The following is a 19,114-nucleotide window of genomic DNA, read 5'->3' as shown; positions in this document are numbered from 1 at the left end:
CAGTCAGGACTTGGCTCCAGGAGTGTTTTCTTTACCACTAACAAGTCCCAGAAGTTGCCAGTTAAACATTTTTACTTACTAACTAGGCTCAATCAATAAAACACTGCAATTCACAATTTACATACAGCATATTAATAAAATTGTGAATGAACATATTGTATGAAATGTCAGAAAGAGAGGCTGGAAAGACAATGATTATCATGCCTCAGGCTTCCATAGAGACAGACACAATAGTTATGACACTCCTATGGTATGCATGACACACATTCCTGTTTTGAGCATAGAATTCACAGACATCAAAACATATTTTTATATTTGAAATCCTTTATGATTCAAAATACCCTGTTTCTGGCTTGTAAACGTAAGGAGAATGAACAAGATGTAACTGCAGAAGTACATGCATAAGCCAAGTATTTTCAAACAAGATGAGCCAATGAAGCCAATTTTGCATCCCATGCTTCTTAAGGTTGTGATTTACACACTGAAGCTTAATTCTCTGGAACTTATTGAGGGCTTTGGTAAGGAAGAAGGGAGAGTAGAAGAAGTATGTCTGTCTGCTCCATGACTCACCTGAAAGTACCTGGAAGTAAAACCCCTGATTCTGCAAAGAGGCAGATTGCTTCTTCAGGTCGGAGGCTGCACTAGTGACTGCAGTGTGGCATGGCCTAACACAGACAAGCAGCTCTGCTGCCAAACTAGACCTGATCTATTTCTTTGAGGGGTGGTATACCTGTGCACAAGTCAAGATTTTTTCTCCATTTCGAATAATTTTCTGTGCCACATGATTCTGTGCTGTTTTATTTTTTGAAAGAAACATATAGACAAAACAACATATGTATCTTTTTGAGCAGAGTGGAACTGTGGAAGGGCAATCATCTATTACCACAGCTTAAGTTATTCAGCCAACTAACACAAGTCATAACTACTGAGAAACCGGTATATGAAGAATAGGAAGGTTGATGAGTCCCTGATAAGAGATTGAAATAAACTTACAATGCCTTTTTTGGCACAAATCATGACTGCTGCTGCTCAAGTTTTCAAGACTGTTTTTGCTTTCAAGTCTGTTTTAAGTCAGAAGAGATTGAAGCACTTTTCTGAAGCAAACACTTGGCTAATCGTACAGTTTTGGCAGCTAAGGCCTTAGACACATTCCTATTGTTTCCGTGCCTTACTGCAGGCCACTGAGCCAAGCTAAGCAAGTCCAGCACAGCCACAGTCTGAACACTAGCATGGTCTGCTAAGCAGAAATTGATAGCTCTCAGCAGAGTCTCTTCAATTCCAAAGTCAAGGCAAAAGAAGAAGGAAAATGCTGAAGAGAGGAGAAGAGAGGGCTGAAAACAAATTAGCTGAATTGAAATGGGAGCGATGGTATAGCAACTGCAAGAGGAGATCAAAACTGAACTGACAATATGACTAAATCTTAATTAACTGGTGAAAGGTGCTGTTTCTTTTGGCCACAAGAAGATCGAGGACTCTCATCATACTGCTGTTCATCATCATCTTCAGTCAATTTCTGAGCACATCTGAACTGTGCTGGCTATGTTAAGGGCACATACCATGAATGGTCAACAAGAAGGTAACAGTTAAGAGTCTGTAAAATTTAGTGAGAAAAATTGAGATTTTACCTTTAAAACACCTTTAAAATACAATATCATTTTTTAATTTAAAACAAATTGCACTGGGAACAGGACAGAGTCCTTCACAAGTCAAAATACTAAAGGTCTTTCTACTCTTGTACCTTGATGGAAGGAAAGCTGGTGACCAAGTGGTGTCCCCCAGGGGTCAGTACTGGGGCTCATCTTGTTTAATATCTTTATTGATGACCTAGATGAGGGGATTGAGTGCACCCTCAGTAAGTTTGTAAGTAGTAAGTTTGCAGATGACACCAAGATGGGAGGTGGTGTTGATCTGCCTGAGGGTAGGGCGGCCCTTCAGAGGGATTTAGACAGGTTGAACCGCTGGGCTGAGATGAATGGGATGAGGTTCAACAAGGCCAAGTGTCGGGTCCTGCACTTTGGGCACAACAACCCCATGCAGTGTTACAGGCTTGGGGATGAGTGGCTGGATGACTGTGAAGAAGAGAGGGACCTGGGGGTGTTGGTTGATACTCAGCTGCACATGAGCCGACAGTGTGCCCAGGTGGCCAAGAGGGCCGACGGCATCCTGGCCTGCATTAGAAATAGAGTGGCCAGCAGGAGCAGGGAGGTGATCATCCCCCTCTACTCAGCACTGGTGAGGCCGCACCTCGAGTATTGTGTTCAGTTTTGGGCTCCTCACTACAGGAAAGACGTTGAGGTCCTGGAGCGTGTCCAGAGAAGGGCAACGAAACTGGTGAGGGGTCTGGAGCACAAGTCTTATGAGGAGCGGCTGAGGGAGCTGGGATTGTTCAGTCTGGAGAAGAGGAGGCTCAGGGGAGACCTCATTGCACTGTACAGCTTCCTGAAGGGAGGTTGTGGTGAAGAGCGATTTGGCCTTTTCTCCCAGGCAACGAGCAGGACACGGGGAAATGGCTGCAAGTTGTATCAGAGGAGGTTTAGATTAGACATAAGGAAGAAGTTTTTCTCTCAGAGAGTGGTCAGGCACTGGAATGGCTGTCCAGGGAGGTGGTGGAGTCACCGTCCCTGGCAGTGGACTAGATGATCTTACAGGTTATTTCCAACCTTGTGATTCTATGATTCTATGAAAAAGAAATCCATCCCAGAAAAACTTTCGATATCCTGTGAACAACGGGACTCTTAGAGAACTTTATGGAGTCACCATTACACCAAGTCAACAGAGACAAGTGTCCCTTCCCAGTGTGCTAACTGCTTCCTTCTCCTCCTGCCAGTGCACAGTGACACCGAGTTCCCTCCCATCAGGTAGTGCAGAAGCAGTCAATGCCTACCACAGTCAGCTATGCTGGAAGAGCAAAACTGAACCCTATAAGGACATAGCTAAAAATAATCAAGTTTAGTTCTGCAATTAGAGTTGAACATAGTAAAAGCTGCAACTTTAATAACGACAACTCATGATTAGACATGATGTCACACATTAAAAATTTAATCCAAACAACTTGTCTGTTTCACTACAAATAGCAAACTTGAATGTCCTGGCAAATTGTATGGACATGATTTACAAATACTAGGTAATATTTGGATCATAACATTTTAAGCAGCACTCCAGTCCTTCTGAGAAATAAAAATGACTTCATTCTAGGCTTAGTTTGGTCATTTCAATAGATCAAGCTTCACTAGAAACAAACATATCTTGAACTCAATACATACAAATTTTTGTTTGTTCACAGACTACACAATAGGCATTCACCGTAACATTTCCCCACTGCTTTGAAGGGTTTTTGCATTGTTTATCAAACTTCTAATCAGAATAGGCAATCTGTTATAACCTCACAACTTCTTGAACTGGAATTGCTGCTGCTGTTAATAACTACCCAATATGCAGATTATAAAAAAAAGCAATTTTGGTTCCTTTTACTTGAATTCATATAACAGGTAATTGGGTACTTTTTCCAAACTGCTTTGCCCTACCACCTAACTGCTCCCCAGAGCCTGACACTGAAACTTGACCTCCTGTTAACTTGCTTTCCTTAACATATGTTTAAAAATTTTCCAAATGAATGCCATTAACTTTGTGCTTTGTGTGACAAATAGCTGTGATACAGAGCGGGCCAGAGGACCATGTATACTTACAAAGAAAACTCTGCGGATTCCAGGTGCCAGTCTTTCTGTTTTTAGCTTCCAGACCAGAGGCAAAGGTGAGTTGAGAAGAAACACCAGAGGCTTCTGGTGAATATGCACTGATGAAATTGGAGTCAAGTGTAATGTGACCTACAAAGAAATAAAGAAATGCACAAGTACTGCATTACAAGTTTCAAAACGAAAGGGGAATTTGAAACAATGAATCAGAAGTCACTTCTATATACATTACAGCTCCTAACATTCAGACCTTCTCAGACCAAGATTATGGACTCCTCTACTTCCCAAAAAAAGTCAGTCAACAGAATACAGATAAAATAAAGAATTAAATAGTTAACATTTCTGTTTTATGCTTGCAAAGCACTGCTAAAGTGTTTAAGAAAACCTTGGCAAATGCTGATGAAAAATAGCTTATGCAAAAGGTCAAACCACTAAGCTGAGAGCTGGAGAACAAGGAGATAAAAAGAACAGCAAAGAAAACTCCATTTTCTGATGGTAGCCTACAAAGCTGGCTTAGAGTACAAAACCTCGTCTAATTATGCTAATAGAGCATAATTCTAACGTGCAAAATAAACTAAACAAACACAAAACAGAAGAAAATGCTTATCATCATGGACAAAAAACAACACATGGTGAATGTAAGCCCAGGAAAGCGAGCATCAAAAATGTGAGGGAAGCTAAGAGCTGACTTTTTAAACATTCAGTTTGTTCTTGACTCACTGTCAGTGCTGCTGCCAATGCTGGGCAAAATTCAGTGCATGAAAGAGAACATTCTATCAGTTTTTAGTATATGACAACTCGTAAGTGACATCACAGTATTGTTACAGTCACTAGTAAGTTTACTAAACAGTCAGCATTTGGCATATTTATACATTCTGTTTTATTGAAAAAAAAAAAGCAGTGGGAGACCACATAGCACACACACCAAGAAGGCAAGGTTACATCTCAGCTGTGGATTGAAGGAGCAGGACTCCCTGACAAAGAACCACAGCTCCTTGAACATGCACACAACCACAAAACTCTGAGTGGCTCAGAATACAGAGCATACAGGTAATTCAGAATGAGTTTTGTTTCCTGCTAGAGAAACTAAATGCATTGTTTATTGCATTACTCTTACACAGTGGTAAATACCGGTTTATTATTAAAATAAATGCAGATTCATGCAACTAGACAGAAGCTGGGAACCAAACTGAGTACAGATGTCCATCATTGCTTAAAACGTTTTCAAAAAAGGAAAAAAGAACTGAGATTTTACAATCAAATGGTTGAATCTACACATTTGTTCTGAAAAAATAATTTGTTCTTTCCAGGACCAACGTTGGGCAATGCCAACTGACTGCAGAAAGGCTAAGCAACCCCGTCCCCCAAGTAAATGCAGCCACATCTCTAAGCAATTGATTTCTCTCTACAGGTGGCCTATTTGTATCTTTGCATTTCCAGAAGAAAGCATGAAGTACCACAGTTTACTTTTGTGTTCCAAGGACAGCATTTCTTTCCGTTTTCAGCTTCAAAAGAATAAAATAGCTCCTTTTAGGAAACTGAAGGACATTAGCACTCTGAATGTTAACAGAGGATGACACAGACTTCAGATATCAAGCAGTCATGATCTTAGATATGAAAACTGCTCAGGCTACAAAGTGAAAATAATTGTTAGCTGAAAAAAATTAGACAAAACTCCTTGCTCCCATTTGGTTGCTCCATCTAGAAATGGAAAGAGCTGAAAGTGGAAAAAGTTTAGAACTGCTATTAAATTCACTACTAGTAAAAAGCTTTCGTTAATTCCATTGTTTCTTCAGCTGTAATCATGACTAATTAGCAATAAGCCATTTAAACAATTAAACATAATTGCCTTCTTCTGGGCTTATGTAATACAGTTTTCTTACACAGCAATACAAATATTGTAATCTAAATTTACCAAAGCAGCCAAGTGTTATCTTTCGCAGTCCTTATCTGGCAAACAAGTTCAAATTTTAGTCTGATATTTTTTTTCAGTTCCAAACGGCACAAAGGACATCTGACTGCAAAGTCTACAAACTCCAACCTGCCAACAAAAAAGTCTCCTACACTCAATGTGGTGAACATTGCCTTTCTCCAATCTTACGGCATGCATCCATAGCCACGTTTTCACAGTCAAATGATAACTGGTTTCCTCTGATCCCAAATTTAGCTCAGGCTAATGTAAATATTAATGAAATGAGCTATAATCTAGGTTTCTGTACTTAAATAACCAAGAATAGAAAACTATTAACAATCTCCTGACATGGGCTAGTTGGGACACACAGTTTAGGTTTGCATAGTGCTTGTGTTTTTATTAGAATGCTGATTTAATTAAAAGAAGATGTTCCTATAGACATTTCCAAAATTCTTGCAATTTAAAATCTCTTTATTAAAAACAAACTATTACAAAAAATATAACACACTGAACACTTCATCTCAGAGATAGTTAGGCCAAATCCTTTGGGTAATTAGAAAATGGAGAAGTATCTCTGTTTCAACTGATGTCAGACAGGTTTATCCGAAGCCAACATCTACCAGACAAGACAGATGTTTTAAACTTCATGAAGATTTCTGCCTGTAGTTTGGTCACGTGAGGGAGCATAAAGAGAAAACATTCCACTTTAGAAAGAAAATCAGACTCTTTGCAACTGGATCTGCTATTTGATTTCCCAGTTGTTATTACAAGTATGTATATAACACATACATATATGATTATGTCCACCTATGAAAATACAGTATCTATGAAAATAAAGTTGTTCAGAACTGGTGGTGTATCTATGAATGCCTTTGGCTGGAATTGTTGCATAACTTGTGTCCCACAATGAATTTTTCCTACATTTCTGCATGAAAAGTACAGGCTGATCCACAAGAAAAGCTACAAGATGTTAATCCAAAATTTAATTTTTTATAAGCAAATCAAGTGCTCTTGTGAAAAAAAAAAAACCAAGTCATTTCTGCTAGAGTGCCTCCACTGTCCACCTAGGAACCCGTATATCAGCTGTGTTAGACATGATGCTCCCCTTCTTCCAGTCACATTTTCCTCCTTTCTCATCTTAGTTTGTGAGCTCTTCAGGGCACATTCTTTTTCAAATGTCTAGACAGTTCATAGCACCTTCTAAACACTGCATACATTAACAGAAAGGTACTGGATATTTCCAAACCACCAACAAAATGTTTCTAATTAATAGCAGAAGAGCTAACTAGAAGTTTTCCCTTCCTTTTTATCATTTTCTCTGGCAGAACTCGTACTGTTAAATATTTATGTGAGGCACTGCCCAGAAACCCCATTGGAAATTAGTGTGTTCAGCTCCATACAGCTACATATGAAGACATGCAAAATGCTGAACCCATTAATAAGCACAATGGTAAAATCCATTACTTTTCTGAACCTCCTACAGAGGCATATTATTATTCAAAATGATGGATGTATAGAGATAGTCTCCATGCACTCTTGTAAGCTGACACAAACTTACAAAATACACACATTTTGGGCTTCTCAGCAACATACTACCTCAGCGTGTCAGACAGCTCTACAAGAGCACTTTGGTCAAAAAACACCGAGAGAAAACTAAACCAGCACCATTAAGTATACTAAAACACCCAGTCCATTTAACAATCAGCTGACTGCTCTGTCCATATCGTTTTTAAAACATGTGAAGGAACAGCACATTAACCAAGCAGACAGCAGCATAATATCAGTACAGGGAAATAAGCCACTGTGGTCCAACACAATCCTTTGCTGCTTGGAAAGGGCTCATTTAAGTACTGAGCTGGTGTGTAGCAGCATGGTCCCCTGCACGTTTCAGCAAGGCTCAGGTGCAGGAGCTGTTTGCTGTTTGCAGAGCAAAGCTGCTCTTCCCGGCATAGGTCTATTCTTCCCAGTTTCCTTTTGCATGCAAGTCACTGCTTCAAATAAGTGACTAATTTGTGAAAAATACGACGAGTTGGTAAAAAAAAAATAAAATAAAATTAAGGCTATTCTAAAAATGCATACCACAAAACCTACCAATTCATTAAAATGTGTATACAAACAAAGAAAGGATGCAACACGACTAGGAAATGAGCCTCAGAGCAGCTTTGCCTTTCTTCCAGAATGAATCTTTCACTATATTTTATGAAAACTGTTTAAAAAAAAACACAAAACCTTCAAAAAGACACATTTCACAGACACCATGTCTATTGGACAGAAGCTGGCATTATTTAGCCAGCTCCTTTTGCATGGGCTCAAGCTCATCACTACCGTCTGTCGACAGAGTTCGCAAAGTTCCTTTAAGGTCTCCGCAGATTCATGTGATAGCAGCAAGGTTAGGGCAGCTGTGGCAGCTCTGTTTCCCTGGAGATCACAGTTTCATGGATGGCTGAGTATTACCACAGCAACCAACTACAAAAACAGTCCATGGGCTCCTGCCCCATTACTCTGCTAAAGCAATTTGTACTACGTGAAAGGCAAGGGCACAAAAGTTGAAAACTGATCAAAGTAAACACTGCTGCTAAAAAGTACCATTTTGTTTTGCTGACTTCAAGGTATCAAATCACAGTCTGTGTTTTGTTCTAAAAGATGAAAGTCAAGTGCCAAGGATTTGCGAGGCTGAATTAACTATTCTAGCGTGAAGTCCTTAAGATAAATCCATAGCTCTTTTTCCAAAACAGCCATCGTGAATTTGTGCTAATAAACCAGGACAAAATATGCTGTGTTGGACTGAATTAAGCTGCCTAGGCTAGGACAGCTGTTTCATACAACAGAAGAGGAAAACGAATTTTAACTCGCAAATCATGATCACGGAAACAGGTTTTCTGACTTGCTAGTGATGCATTGAAGATGGATTTATCACAACTTAATGCACAGCTGCAGAGATGAAGTTAATTGGTACTAAGTAGACAAGAAGAGAAAAGGGATTTTTTTTTTTAAAACGTATCACTGCCATTATAAGTGCTCTCAATCTGTCTAATATAATGCTTATAGGACAAATTATTCTAAATTGAGAGAAAAGTTAATAAGAAGCTTATCTTTACAGTTCATTAGTAATACAGTGTATACTATCTACTATATATTAGTATATATAGTATAAATACATTAGTGTATACTATCCTCTATGAGATGTTTAGAGTTTCTACTGAAATTCACTCGAAAAATTTTAGTGCTAATACATTTGCTATAAAAGAGTGCAGTAAAGGATTAACCCACAAACCCACCTCAAATGGCGAGAGCTGGTACTGTGCATTTCTAAACACTGTTTATCAATTGCTTTGGGAAGGACCTCTAGGCCATTTCATTTTTTCATTTTCAAGACGAAAGTAAAGAACAGCTGTACTCTTTACACAGGGACTAAGAGTTCCAATTGGAATACATATATTATCAATTTCTTGGTATTTCTGCTATGCTCCCATGCTGTTACAAATTTGATATCAAGCCAGCTATAGTAGATTGCAATGAACAGCCTTCACAAGCCAGCAGTTTCTGAGAGAGAGTTTGCAGATTTTTCCAGGAAAGACAAACTGTTCATATGAAATTATCGCTGAAAGAAATTTTGCCATCGCCACAGCTTTTGCCAGAGAGACACTCAGATGCCTTCTCTGTCAGGCCAGAAGTAAAGCAATGCTGCTGCTCAAGCAGCACTACCACAAAGCAAGCACACAGCAACCCCATGCAACCACATGGTGAGTAACACAGCAGTGCCAGGAGAGAGCAGGGTTGTTTATTTTATCCTAAATGCATGGTTGTAAATGGATTGGCATTGCCTGAATCTTCTTGTCCACATCCTACAGAAATAATCAGATCAACCGAACAGCAGTTTTAGTTCAGTTGTGAAAATCATGGGAAAGATTCACCCTGGCACAATTCCACTAAAGCTCATGGCATTAAGCCAGAGATGATGTGGTCCCACACATTACCTAGTAAAAAAAGCATACTATTGTGCAATCTGCTGACCCTTATGATCTACCACTCACATGAGAATACTGGACTCCACCAAAGAGAAGGGGCAAGAGAACAGAATGTTTGACAAGGACAACCCCAGTGATTTAGGGCTCACTGCACACTCTTTGTTAGCAAATTACCATCAGAATCCTTTGAATGCAAGGTGTTCGAAAGAGCATCACAGTAAGAAGAATACATTAGAGCACAGTAGCATGCTGTATGGCATCAACATACTGCTCACCACCTGGCAAACACGTCATCTGTATCTTGTATCAAACCAGTAACAACTTCTCCTCACTAGTACAAGGTAAGTAACTGTTCTGGTAACTTCAGGAACAAAGACTCTGAAAAGCCCATCCAGAAAGCACCAAAGATCATACAGCGTCAGAAAGTTCTGATACAGGAACATTACAAAGGCTTTTAAAAAACACTGGATCATTTCTAACCACAGCTCACTCACATAATTTATCTTTAGACAAAAAAGTAGCCAGTTAATTTCTAATGTTCTAAAACTGTTACTTTAAGCAGGAGCTGCCAAGTGTAATCACATTATATTAGATGTTAATCATTCATGCAAATACATAATTAATCCAAGAATTAGGAGCAAAGCTGTCCCAGGAACAAAAAATTTGGCAAACATGCAGGACAGTTACTGAAGTTCTATTCATGTTAGAAAATGGTATTGCTTGAACAGCGCAGGAATAACAAAACAGAGTAAAAGAAAAGTTAGCTTATATAAGGAACGCTATTTCAGAACACAAAGGGTAATAAGTCATACTTACACCACTACTTTTGCAACAATTTCAAAATTACAGCCCAGTGTACTAATGGGCTTTTGGTAGGGATTGTACATACGTGTTAACAGTACCTGAGCTTCCTTTATCTGTACTACGCAAAATCCAGCTTTCTCCATGGGCATATATTTCAAAGCAGTTTTTATGTCTTTGATATCTCTGGTATTGTTTGGTTTAAAGAACCAGAGATCTCCTGAAAAATTAACGTTTCAAAAACTTCAGGCTGCATCACTGGAGCAGACTCTGCGCGAACATCTCCGCTCTGTCAGCTAAATTTCATCTCCAGATGTGATCCCCATCTTCAGCACCTGCAGACCATGGCCTGCCTCTAGCAGTCAGCCCTGCCGCGCAATGGAAAGCCCACGCTCAGCCTTGCAAAGCTGGGACACAGCACCCATTCTTCCTTCGACACAAACTAGATGCTCCGACTCCCAAACATTAAGTGAAACCATTTGTGCCATCTGCCCTTCCACAAACCATCAGGCTTCCCAGCACTTGAGACCTAAAAACACGACAACCCACTCAGCTTTGCATAAATCAGTAGATGTCAATACTGTTCACATGCTGTATAATGAATCCCAAAGGGAAATTCCTTCTTTTATGCATCTCGTGGGAGAATTTATTTTTGTCTTTACATATGGTTAAGGGCAGAAGATCCATTCCTGCAAGTCTTGAGTACAGTGTCTGCCTTACTGTTGTCCTAGTCACAAAATGGTATCACATCAGACTTGCAAGTTTTATTTTTAACAGTTAAGATAGAAGACTCATGAGAAAAGGATACATTTCTCCAGACAATATTCTGCTCTGTACTTACGTGTACATGCATGGCTTAGCTAACCTCTTCTTTGGTGAATCACCTGAGCTGCAAGGTAAGTCGGATGTCTTACTCCTCTCTCCTATCCCTAAGCTACACTTGTGTTTTTCCATTAACACTGCCTAATGTCCTGAAAAAAAGCAGAAGGGGTAGAGGGACTAACATGTTTGAGTTCTTATGAGCACAAAACGTAAAAGCAGTTCCTGTTCCAAAAGAAATGCTTCTTACAGTGAAAAATATAAGATCACTATGTTCAGATAGAACAATTTTCCTTAAAGGCGTTTGAGGTACTCTGAGTAAATCTACACAGACTTTTCAGATAAACAGAAGTTCCTGCTGCCTGCATTTTTAGCAACTTAGATATGCGCTAGCCACACAACCAGAAACTACATGGCTGCATTAATGTACCACTGCAGCACTGATGCACCTCACTTGTCCATGGGTTTCAATCATAGATAAGTTCAAACTAACTTCTACATGTAAGAGGCTTTGCTCCTCAAAGTTCTGCCAGACCACACATTGTTCTAGATGAGTGGAAAACAGAAACGCCATTCTGCAGGTGTCTTTCAGAATGGCAGTCAGAGAAGTGTAATATACGGAGTTCATATTTTTACTGGACATATAAAACTAAATTCTTCCTTTCCAAGCCTGGGAAGAGAACAGGGGCACACGCATGAGTCAAAAACAGAAAATGTAAGCAGCAGCACCAGATTTAGGAAATGGCTTTGTTTACGTTATTGTCACTAACCTATCAGTCTGAGTAAAACGTGCTGCAAGTGTGTCTGTAGTACATAATTTGTGAGTAAAAGCACAAAGAAAAGTGCCTTCAGAAGATTCAACAACTGCAGCCAATACATTTTCTTTTCTTTTCCCCTACCTTCAGACAGGTCTTCATTCTTTCCAGTTTTTTCCTGTTTTCAAACTTCAAAAAGAAAATTATAACTTTTAGTATGTACAAGCAAGATAATATTTGGGGAATACTTCAGAGAATGAATTTACACCAAGCACTTGGAAAAAAAGCCCCAGGAACCAAATTTTCTCAGTTTAATCAGTTCTCTCTGTACATGTAAGACTGCTCAAATCTGTATACACTTGCAGAATCAAAGCCATGAACACCTGACAAAACCTCCAAAGAATTGGTGAGGCTGTCACACAAGACATTTCACACACAGTGATACCATTCTGAGCATTTCTTATCTATACTGTCTTGCTGATTCTTGCTTGAAAAGAAATTCACTAAAGAAAACACTGTTGTGCTTTCCATCTAGCAGTGCAAAAATGGATTGCAGCTTCCTGCTTGCAAAGGTTCTCCACATAGCTCCAGTGAATTCTCAGAGCCTAACTTTGTCCCATTCTAAGTATCCCTTGAAAGCCAAATAAGCAGTGGAGGCAACAGTGCACGTTCTAATGGTCTATTCTGAAAACAAACAAACAAAAAAAACAAAAAAACGTAGTAAGTGCCCCTGTGCTTCTCTACTAAACAACAACACAGTATAACACTTCCCAAAACTTCCCAAAGGGCCTTAAAATTTCACTTGAGCACTTGCATGCTTCATAGAATGCCACCACTGCCATGCTTTACTTGTATTACACAAGCACAGCCATAAAAATGCTTCCATCTTTTAAACTGCCTAAACAACTGCTAAAGGGACACTGTCAACTATAAATTACCTATAATTCCTTCATACTTTTTAAAGCAACCTAAATTTCATCTATTTATACCTCTTGGTGGTGCTATTTTCGCATCTTCACCCTGAAATAAGTTTTACCACTGTGGAAGTGCTCTGTTTATGTTTCACATGGAAAATGAGAATCTTGTGTAGAAAAAACTTGAGTGGATGAGAAGTGCTAGCAAAAGCACAGTCTATGTACATTAAAAACAAACAAAACAAAGTCGATTAAAATGTTTTTTCCTCTTCTCACACCTTTCCACCACAGATTTTACTTTCTCAGCTGATCCAGGAAAGTAAACATGAAGCACTGCAAGCTGCACTCAATTTACGTTGGAAATTTTCCCTGCTGCGAAGAACAACTGGAGAACAACTCCATCAATTCCAACTTTAGTGTCAAACAGACACTCCAGAGAACAACATAAACCCAGCCACTCATGGCAAGTGCTGCTTCAACATCTCCCTCATACACACACGTAAGCCCAAAACCAGACTGGAGCCTGCCCATCAAGTTTATGATATAAAAGGACTTGTGGAAATGCTATCATTTCTCTAACTATCTTTTATTGGTAAAGTAACTATAGACAAAGAAGTAATTAATAAATATTCCAAGCCACATCAGATAGAAAGGGGTTTTAAGGAAGGAACTAGAGATCAAGAATTTGGATCACAGTTTATGATCAAAATCACAACACATGCATTTGCCTGAAAGAATACGTACATGTGCACAATGTACTTGTACACATATGAGAAGCAGAGAAGGAGGAAGACTGGTAAAGCCAGCAGTGAAGGCTGGAACAGCTGCCTAGTTCTCTCTACAATCCTGTAACAGCAAAGTAGCATCTGTGGGCACACACAGCAGAGGAAAACAAACATCAGTAAGAGAGTCCAACTTTCAGCTCCTAACAGGATATTTTAAAGACAGTCAACAAAACCGAAAACTCCAAGCAATCAGAGAAGTCATTCTGATATTTTTCCTTTGAACCCCTTGGCCTCTTGAAGTGGGCCTTGGCATTACTTCACACTCCGTTCCAAGAAGCTCTGTGAAACAGAATAGGTCTCATTTTCCATGCACGGAAAATAATTCCATTTCTTGAATAAAAAAACACCAAGGGTTTGCCCTGCACTTTTCAAGTAGTGTGAAGTTACTGTTGTCTCTTTAAGAATAGTCAGGCACCAGGCAGTGCTCCTGCAGGACAGCAGCTCTGCACAAACAGCCTCTTCTGGCAGACACAGGACTTCCTTTGGCAGTTTTGGTGGGCAGAGTGTGAAACGATTGCCAAACTCAGTGACCAGCAATTCCTGAGCTGACTGAAAACAATCCACAGCAACTGCAGGCCAGGGCAAACAAAGAAACCCACATTAAAAAAGGCTGAATTTTATACAAGCACAGATGCTTTAAAGTGCTAAGAAAAAAAACGGTGGGGCATGGGGGGTTGGGGGCGGGAAAAGAGGATTGTAAGCCTTCCTTGAATGAAGGCTGAGGTGTTTTTTGTTTTTAACGATGTGGCAATGTCATGCTCACTAATCAAAGCAATTAAGATATCCCATGCTGTAGTCTTCTCTTTAGGGTTTTACCCTCTCGCATTTGGAACAAAATGCTTTACTTCCAAGTTACTGTTCCTCTCATCTGAAGTCTCAACTCTGACTTCTCCATCCCCAGAGAAGCTGAACATTTTCCACCTCCTGCTCATCCCCAGATATTCTGGGCAGCACCACTCCTCTCTCAGGCAATCTCACTGCAGGTAATCCATGCCATGCCTGCTTCAGAAACCCTGTGTACCTTTGCATGGCCTCTTGCAAGTTTGCTGTCATAGTTAGACATTCATTACTGCAGCCAAGCAAAGGTGTTCAGAAAACAGAGAAGTAAACTTAGCAATATAGCTTTGCAATGCTGATGTCTTTTGCAGAAACAAAGGCACAGTACTTTGCTTTTATCTATGAAAGTTTCTTCTAGAACAGCAAGTATTTTTCTTCAAAATAGATCCCTTTGGCCTACCAGAGCCACCAAACATGCCCAAATGCAGCAGCATAAGCTTCCCACTGTACCACAGCTAATGAGTATAGGGCAGATGGAAACAGTACGGCAAACCAAGCAACATCCCCTGTATTTCCCAGCCTGAATTTTGTACCACATACTGTGATCAGCTTACTAGAATCATCACTTTGTGTAGCCAAGTGATACGGCAGTACACAGACAGCATTGATGGTGACAGTGAAAACTGCAGTCTAGTTTAATCTCACAGAAATAAAACAACCTTTTTATATCTGTGCTTTTTGATTCATTATGAATTTCAGTAGTGCATAGGATTATAATCCAATTCTTTCAATTTGGAAGAGGACAGAGGAGAATCAAGTTAGGAAGAAGAGGTTGCCAGAAAGGTTTTAAGTCCACTCTTCCAGGTGCTTCAAATATTCAAATAAAACCAGCCCATCTTTTCTGTCAATTTCAGACTATTTGGTCATGTTGACACTGAGAGCTCAGCACTAAAAAGCTCAGGAGAAAAAGAAGCTCATTTTATTTTTACTGCGCCTCAGACACTAAGACTAAAACACCTCAAATTGACATTTGATTGTCACTAAATCAAAACCCGTTTTTAAAAAAACGCATTCTTAGAGGAAGAAATAAGCATAAACTGAAATAAAAGAAATGACTGAGTAACAAAAACTTCACTAACTACACTGTCAAGTAACAAACTTTGAATTCCCTTCCTATGTGGTTGCCAAGATTTCAAGGCCTAGGTGCAGCAGGTTGGCACGTCTAACCACACTCAAAGCAAACCCCCTTTATTAGAGCTCTTTCTCAAGGCTTCCCTCAGATCTTTGTGTGCCTGAGCATGAAACAAATATTTCCACCAACATGGCCATGGCACGCTGTTGTGTAATTTGAGTAATCTAAGGAACCTTGCTCTGAAAATCATAAAAATAAAGCCTAAAACCCAAAGGACAGAAAGAATAACAATCTATAAGTTATGCAGGGAGAGAAATGAAAGTTAACGAGTACAATCAAGAGGAAGCGTGAAAAAGGAAACATGGTGATTATCCAAGCATTTGAAATTAAGAAAATTGGCATGGAAGTTATAATACCAAATGGTATCTGCCATGCTGTTTTTGCAGAGACTTCCGACAGTGTCATACTGTTGGCAATGGATTTCCACCAGGTTATAACACGCACACCTTTCTGCAAGACCACCACCTCACAGAACAGATGAAAAAACAAACAAATAAATCTTGCTGTAAAGGTGACAAGACACCAAAGGCACATTTATTCAGACTCCACATGCACCGTATCAAGTAACATAAGCACTGCTGTAAGCTACTAGAATATCTGAAAGTATTTAAAACCATTTAAAGCTTGGCCACCCAGTTCATTAATTTTAGGTACATACACTTTATGGACAAATGCTAATGCAGCAACTGGCATATGAAAATGCACAGCTCAAAAATATAGCTGCATTCCTAGAGGTACGTTGAGACAAACTTTTGAAATAAACTTCAGAAAGTACTTTAAATAAACACATGGGGAAATCTAACCAATACATAGAAATCTAAGCAAAATGATCCAGGATCTTCAAAGTCCTAAAATTTGAATCATTCCAACACAGAACGACCCTGAATTCAGGATGCACAGCAAAAGTCAGGATGTAGAAAAATGTTATCAGGTGACAATTTCATTGTCTCTTCCTGTCCCATTTTTGCAACTCTCCAAATTCTCAGAAAATACTACAATGTTGGACTTCAACAATTTTGCACATTATTTTATGGCTTTAAGCAGGCCAGCTCAGGAACCTGAAGGTACTTCCCTAGTAAGTGCCCAACTATAATAATTAGTCCACTCAATAGGAACTAACATGCATTTTAGTATCAGGTCTGCTCACAAAGGAAAATAATAAACTCTTATGAATTTGTTGTCACACAATACTGAGAAGAAAGACTGGAATTATTACAGCCTCAGAAGCGTTAATCATGATTATAAAAATAAAGACGATTCCTCGCTTTTCCTGCCTTCATTTCGCATAACACATGTTAAACATCTGTATCAGGCATAACATCTTAAAGCTATTGAGGATGAGGATGTCAAGAAAACAATAGTGAATCTGTTGCCAGGAATTCTGATTCCGTGTAGTCACATGTATTCAAATCCTAAGTACCCACATGAGAATAATTTTACATTCCCCTGCTCCACCTTTAACTATTTCAGTTGTGACTGCATGCCTGAAGCAGATCAGGGAAACGCAACAGGCATTGAACAAAATAATGTCAGTTGATATTCTTAAAAGACTCTCACATCACTTGAAGACTCTATAACATATTTGTTTAAGAAGTGACTTTAATCTTAATATAAAAAGCTTTTCTATATGCTTTTTTCTGGTGCAAATTGCTCGAAACATAACAATTCTTTCCCAGAATGAATAGCCTCACAAGAAAGCAAGCTCTTCTGAAAACTAGGAAACTTGAGCAGTAAAGACACCAAAAGCCACAGAGAAAGTTCCTGTAAGTGTTTGGCAGTTCTGGCTTTCAGCTGAGCCCCAGATCAGTACAGAAATGCACACATGCTCTCACTTCCCCAGGAATATTTGATCAAATAAAATAAACAAAGAAGGCTTGCATTTTTCATGCCAAGCTCAATAAAAACACTTGTGGCTATTACACGCACCCGTATTCTATTTCCTATGATAAAGCACAGCCAATATGAAGTGCCATAAAAGACAGTTCTAAGGAATATTTCAAAAATACTGAAACTTTTGGGGTTCTTTCTTGGAGAAAATGTCTTGACAGTCTCAACAAACAAGATGTCCTATCAACTAAGATAAACAATGTAAAATACAAATAAATTCCTTGGAGAACAGAGACACGATTGCAGCATTTCATGGCATGACCTTCTATCTATGAGATGTCAGTCTTAACCTGAAAGTGCTACGTTATCAGTTTAGATGTGCAAACTTCAGAATACATAATCCCACACATTTCTGGTCAGCCAAACCTTACTAATCATTAAATAAAGAAGTCTGCACATGTTACAGAGGAACACATTGCTCTACCATGTCCTTCCCCTACATCAGCCATCCTTTCTAAGTTAGTGAATGTTTGTTGTCTGTCTATTGTACACAAGTGCCAAGCAAGTTAAATTAATTAAATATGTATGTTGCACACTGAAGAGAACCAGGATAACTTTGTGAGTATGTTCTCCAAAGAATTTGCTATAGGAAATTTACACTTCTTCCAGGATGTAAGAGATGTGTAATTTCACAGCATCTAGTACTAGTTGTAATTTTGAGGCTGCAGATTCTACTAGTGTACTGTCAAAAAATACTATTTTTATACTGGAGTATATTATCTATACTGTGTGACATATTTCTTCCTTTGCTATCAGTATTTGCAGGCAACAGGAAAAACCTCAGCTGGTAAATCAAATTAATTTAACTTGAAGTGATGAGAAATTCTAGTTCAAGACAAAAGGGCACTCGGAGTTGATGTGTACAATAATGGAAAAGACATTCACTTTTTGTTTTCAGACTCTAGTCCTACAAGTAAAACCTGATCTTTCCAAGTTGTGTACACTCTCTTGCTCTACACTGTCACCAGCAAGCCTTGCTGTAGCTTCCCATTCATTTTCAGAGCAGCGACTTCTGAAGTCTGCAAATGGAAAATAGTTGGGAGCAGGTGGCTATGGGCTGCAAATTGTGGAGTATATTCTATGTCCATCATATTAGTATTAGTATACCACAGAAGTATACAGAAAAGACTGGGCCAATTGCTTTCAGAACACATTAGAACAGGCACATGCAGTATCCTTCTACTAGACAATAACTAATCTTTATGCATTTAAATTTTAATTTAAATTTTCTATCATGTTGTCAAGACAATTAGTACTAGCACAGTCTACAGCCTCGTGTGTATGTGACTCTAGTTCATGCTGTGTGTGCATAACCATAAAAACTGCACTGCTACACAATTATGGTAAGAGCATATTTTGACACGATAACATTTAGTTTCATGCAAATGTAAGCCTTGCAGTTGATTCGTTCTGGCCCCTTGGGAGATGCTAAAGCTGGAGTTCACCTACTTCACCTCACATTCAGGCACCCTTTGGCCACCAAGAATTTACAATTAACACTACATCAGGTCCCTACAGTGAGGATGTTCTTCGACATATTTTTAACAGAACTTGTGATCACGTTGTGAGACCTACCTGCCAGAGTAAATCTGTCTGAAACTTTCCAACAGAT

At 39.1% G+C, this 19,114-nt stretch overlaps 1 protein-coding gene across 2 annotated transcripts in view; it reads right to left on the bottom strand.

Annotated features, from left to right (window-relative positions):
* Window positions 1-19,114, bottom strand: part of TGFBR3 (transforming growth factor beta receptor 3) — a 115,148-nt gene that overhangs the window by 45,996 nt on the left and 50,038 nt on the right. For both annotated transcript variants that reach the window (XM_042819908.1, XM_042819907.1), the window contains exon 4: window positions 3,687-3,824. In XM_042819908.1, coding sequence (XP_042675842.1) covers window positions 3,687-3,824 — 138 coding nt within the window. The remainder of the gene's footprint in view (window positions 1-3,686; window positions 3,825-19,114) is intronic.

Source organism: Centrocercus urophasianus, unplaced genomic scaffold (genome assembly GCF_019232065.1).
Source record: "Centrocercus urophasianus isolate 14NV4802_14NV808 unplaced genomic scaffold, USGS_Curo_1.0 seq_18, whole genome shotgun sequence".
In the NCBI taxonomy this organism is placed as follows: domain Eukaryota; kingdom Metazoa; phylum Chordata; class Aves; order Galliformes; family Phasianidae; genus Centrocercus; species Centrocercus urophasianus.
This window is presented reverse-complemented; position numbering and strand designations above follow the sequence as displayed.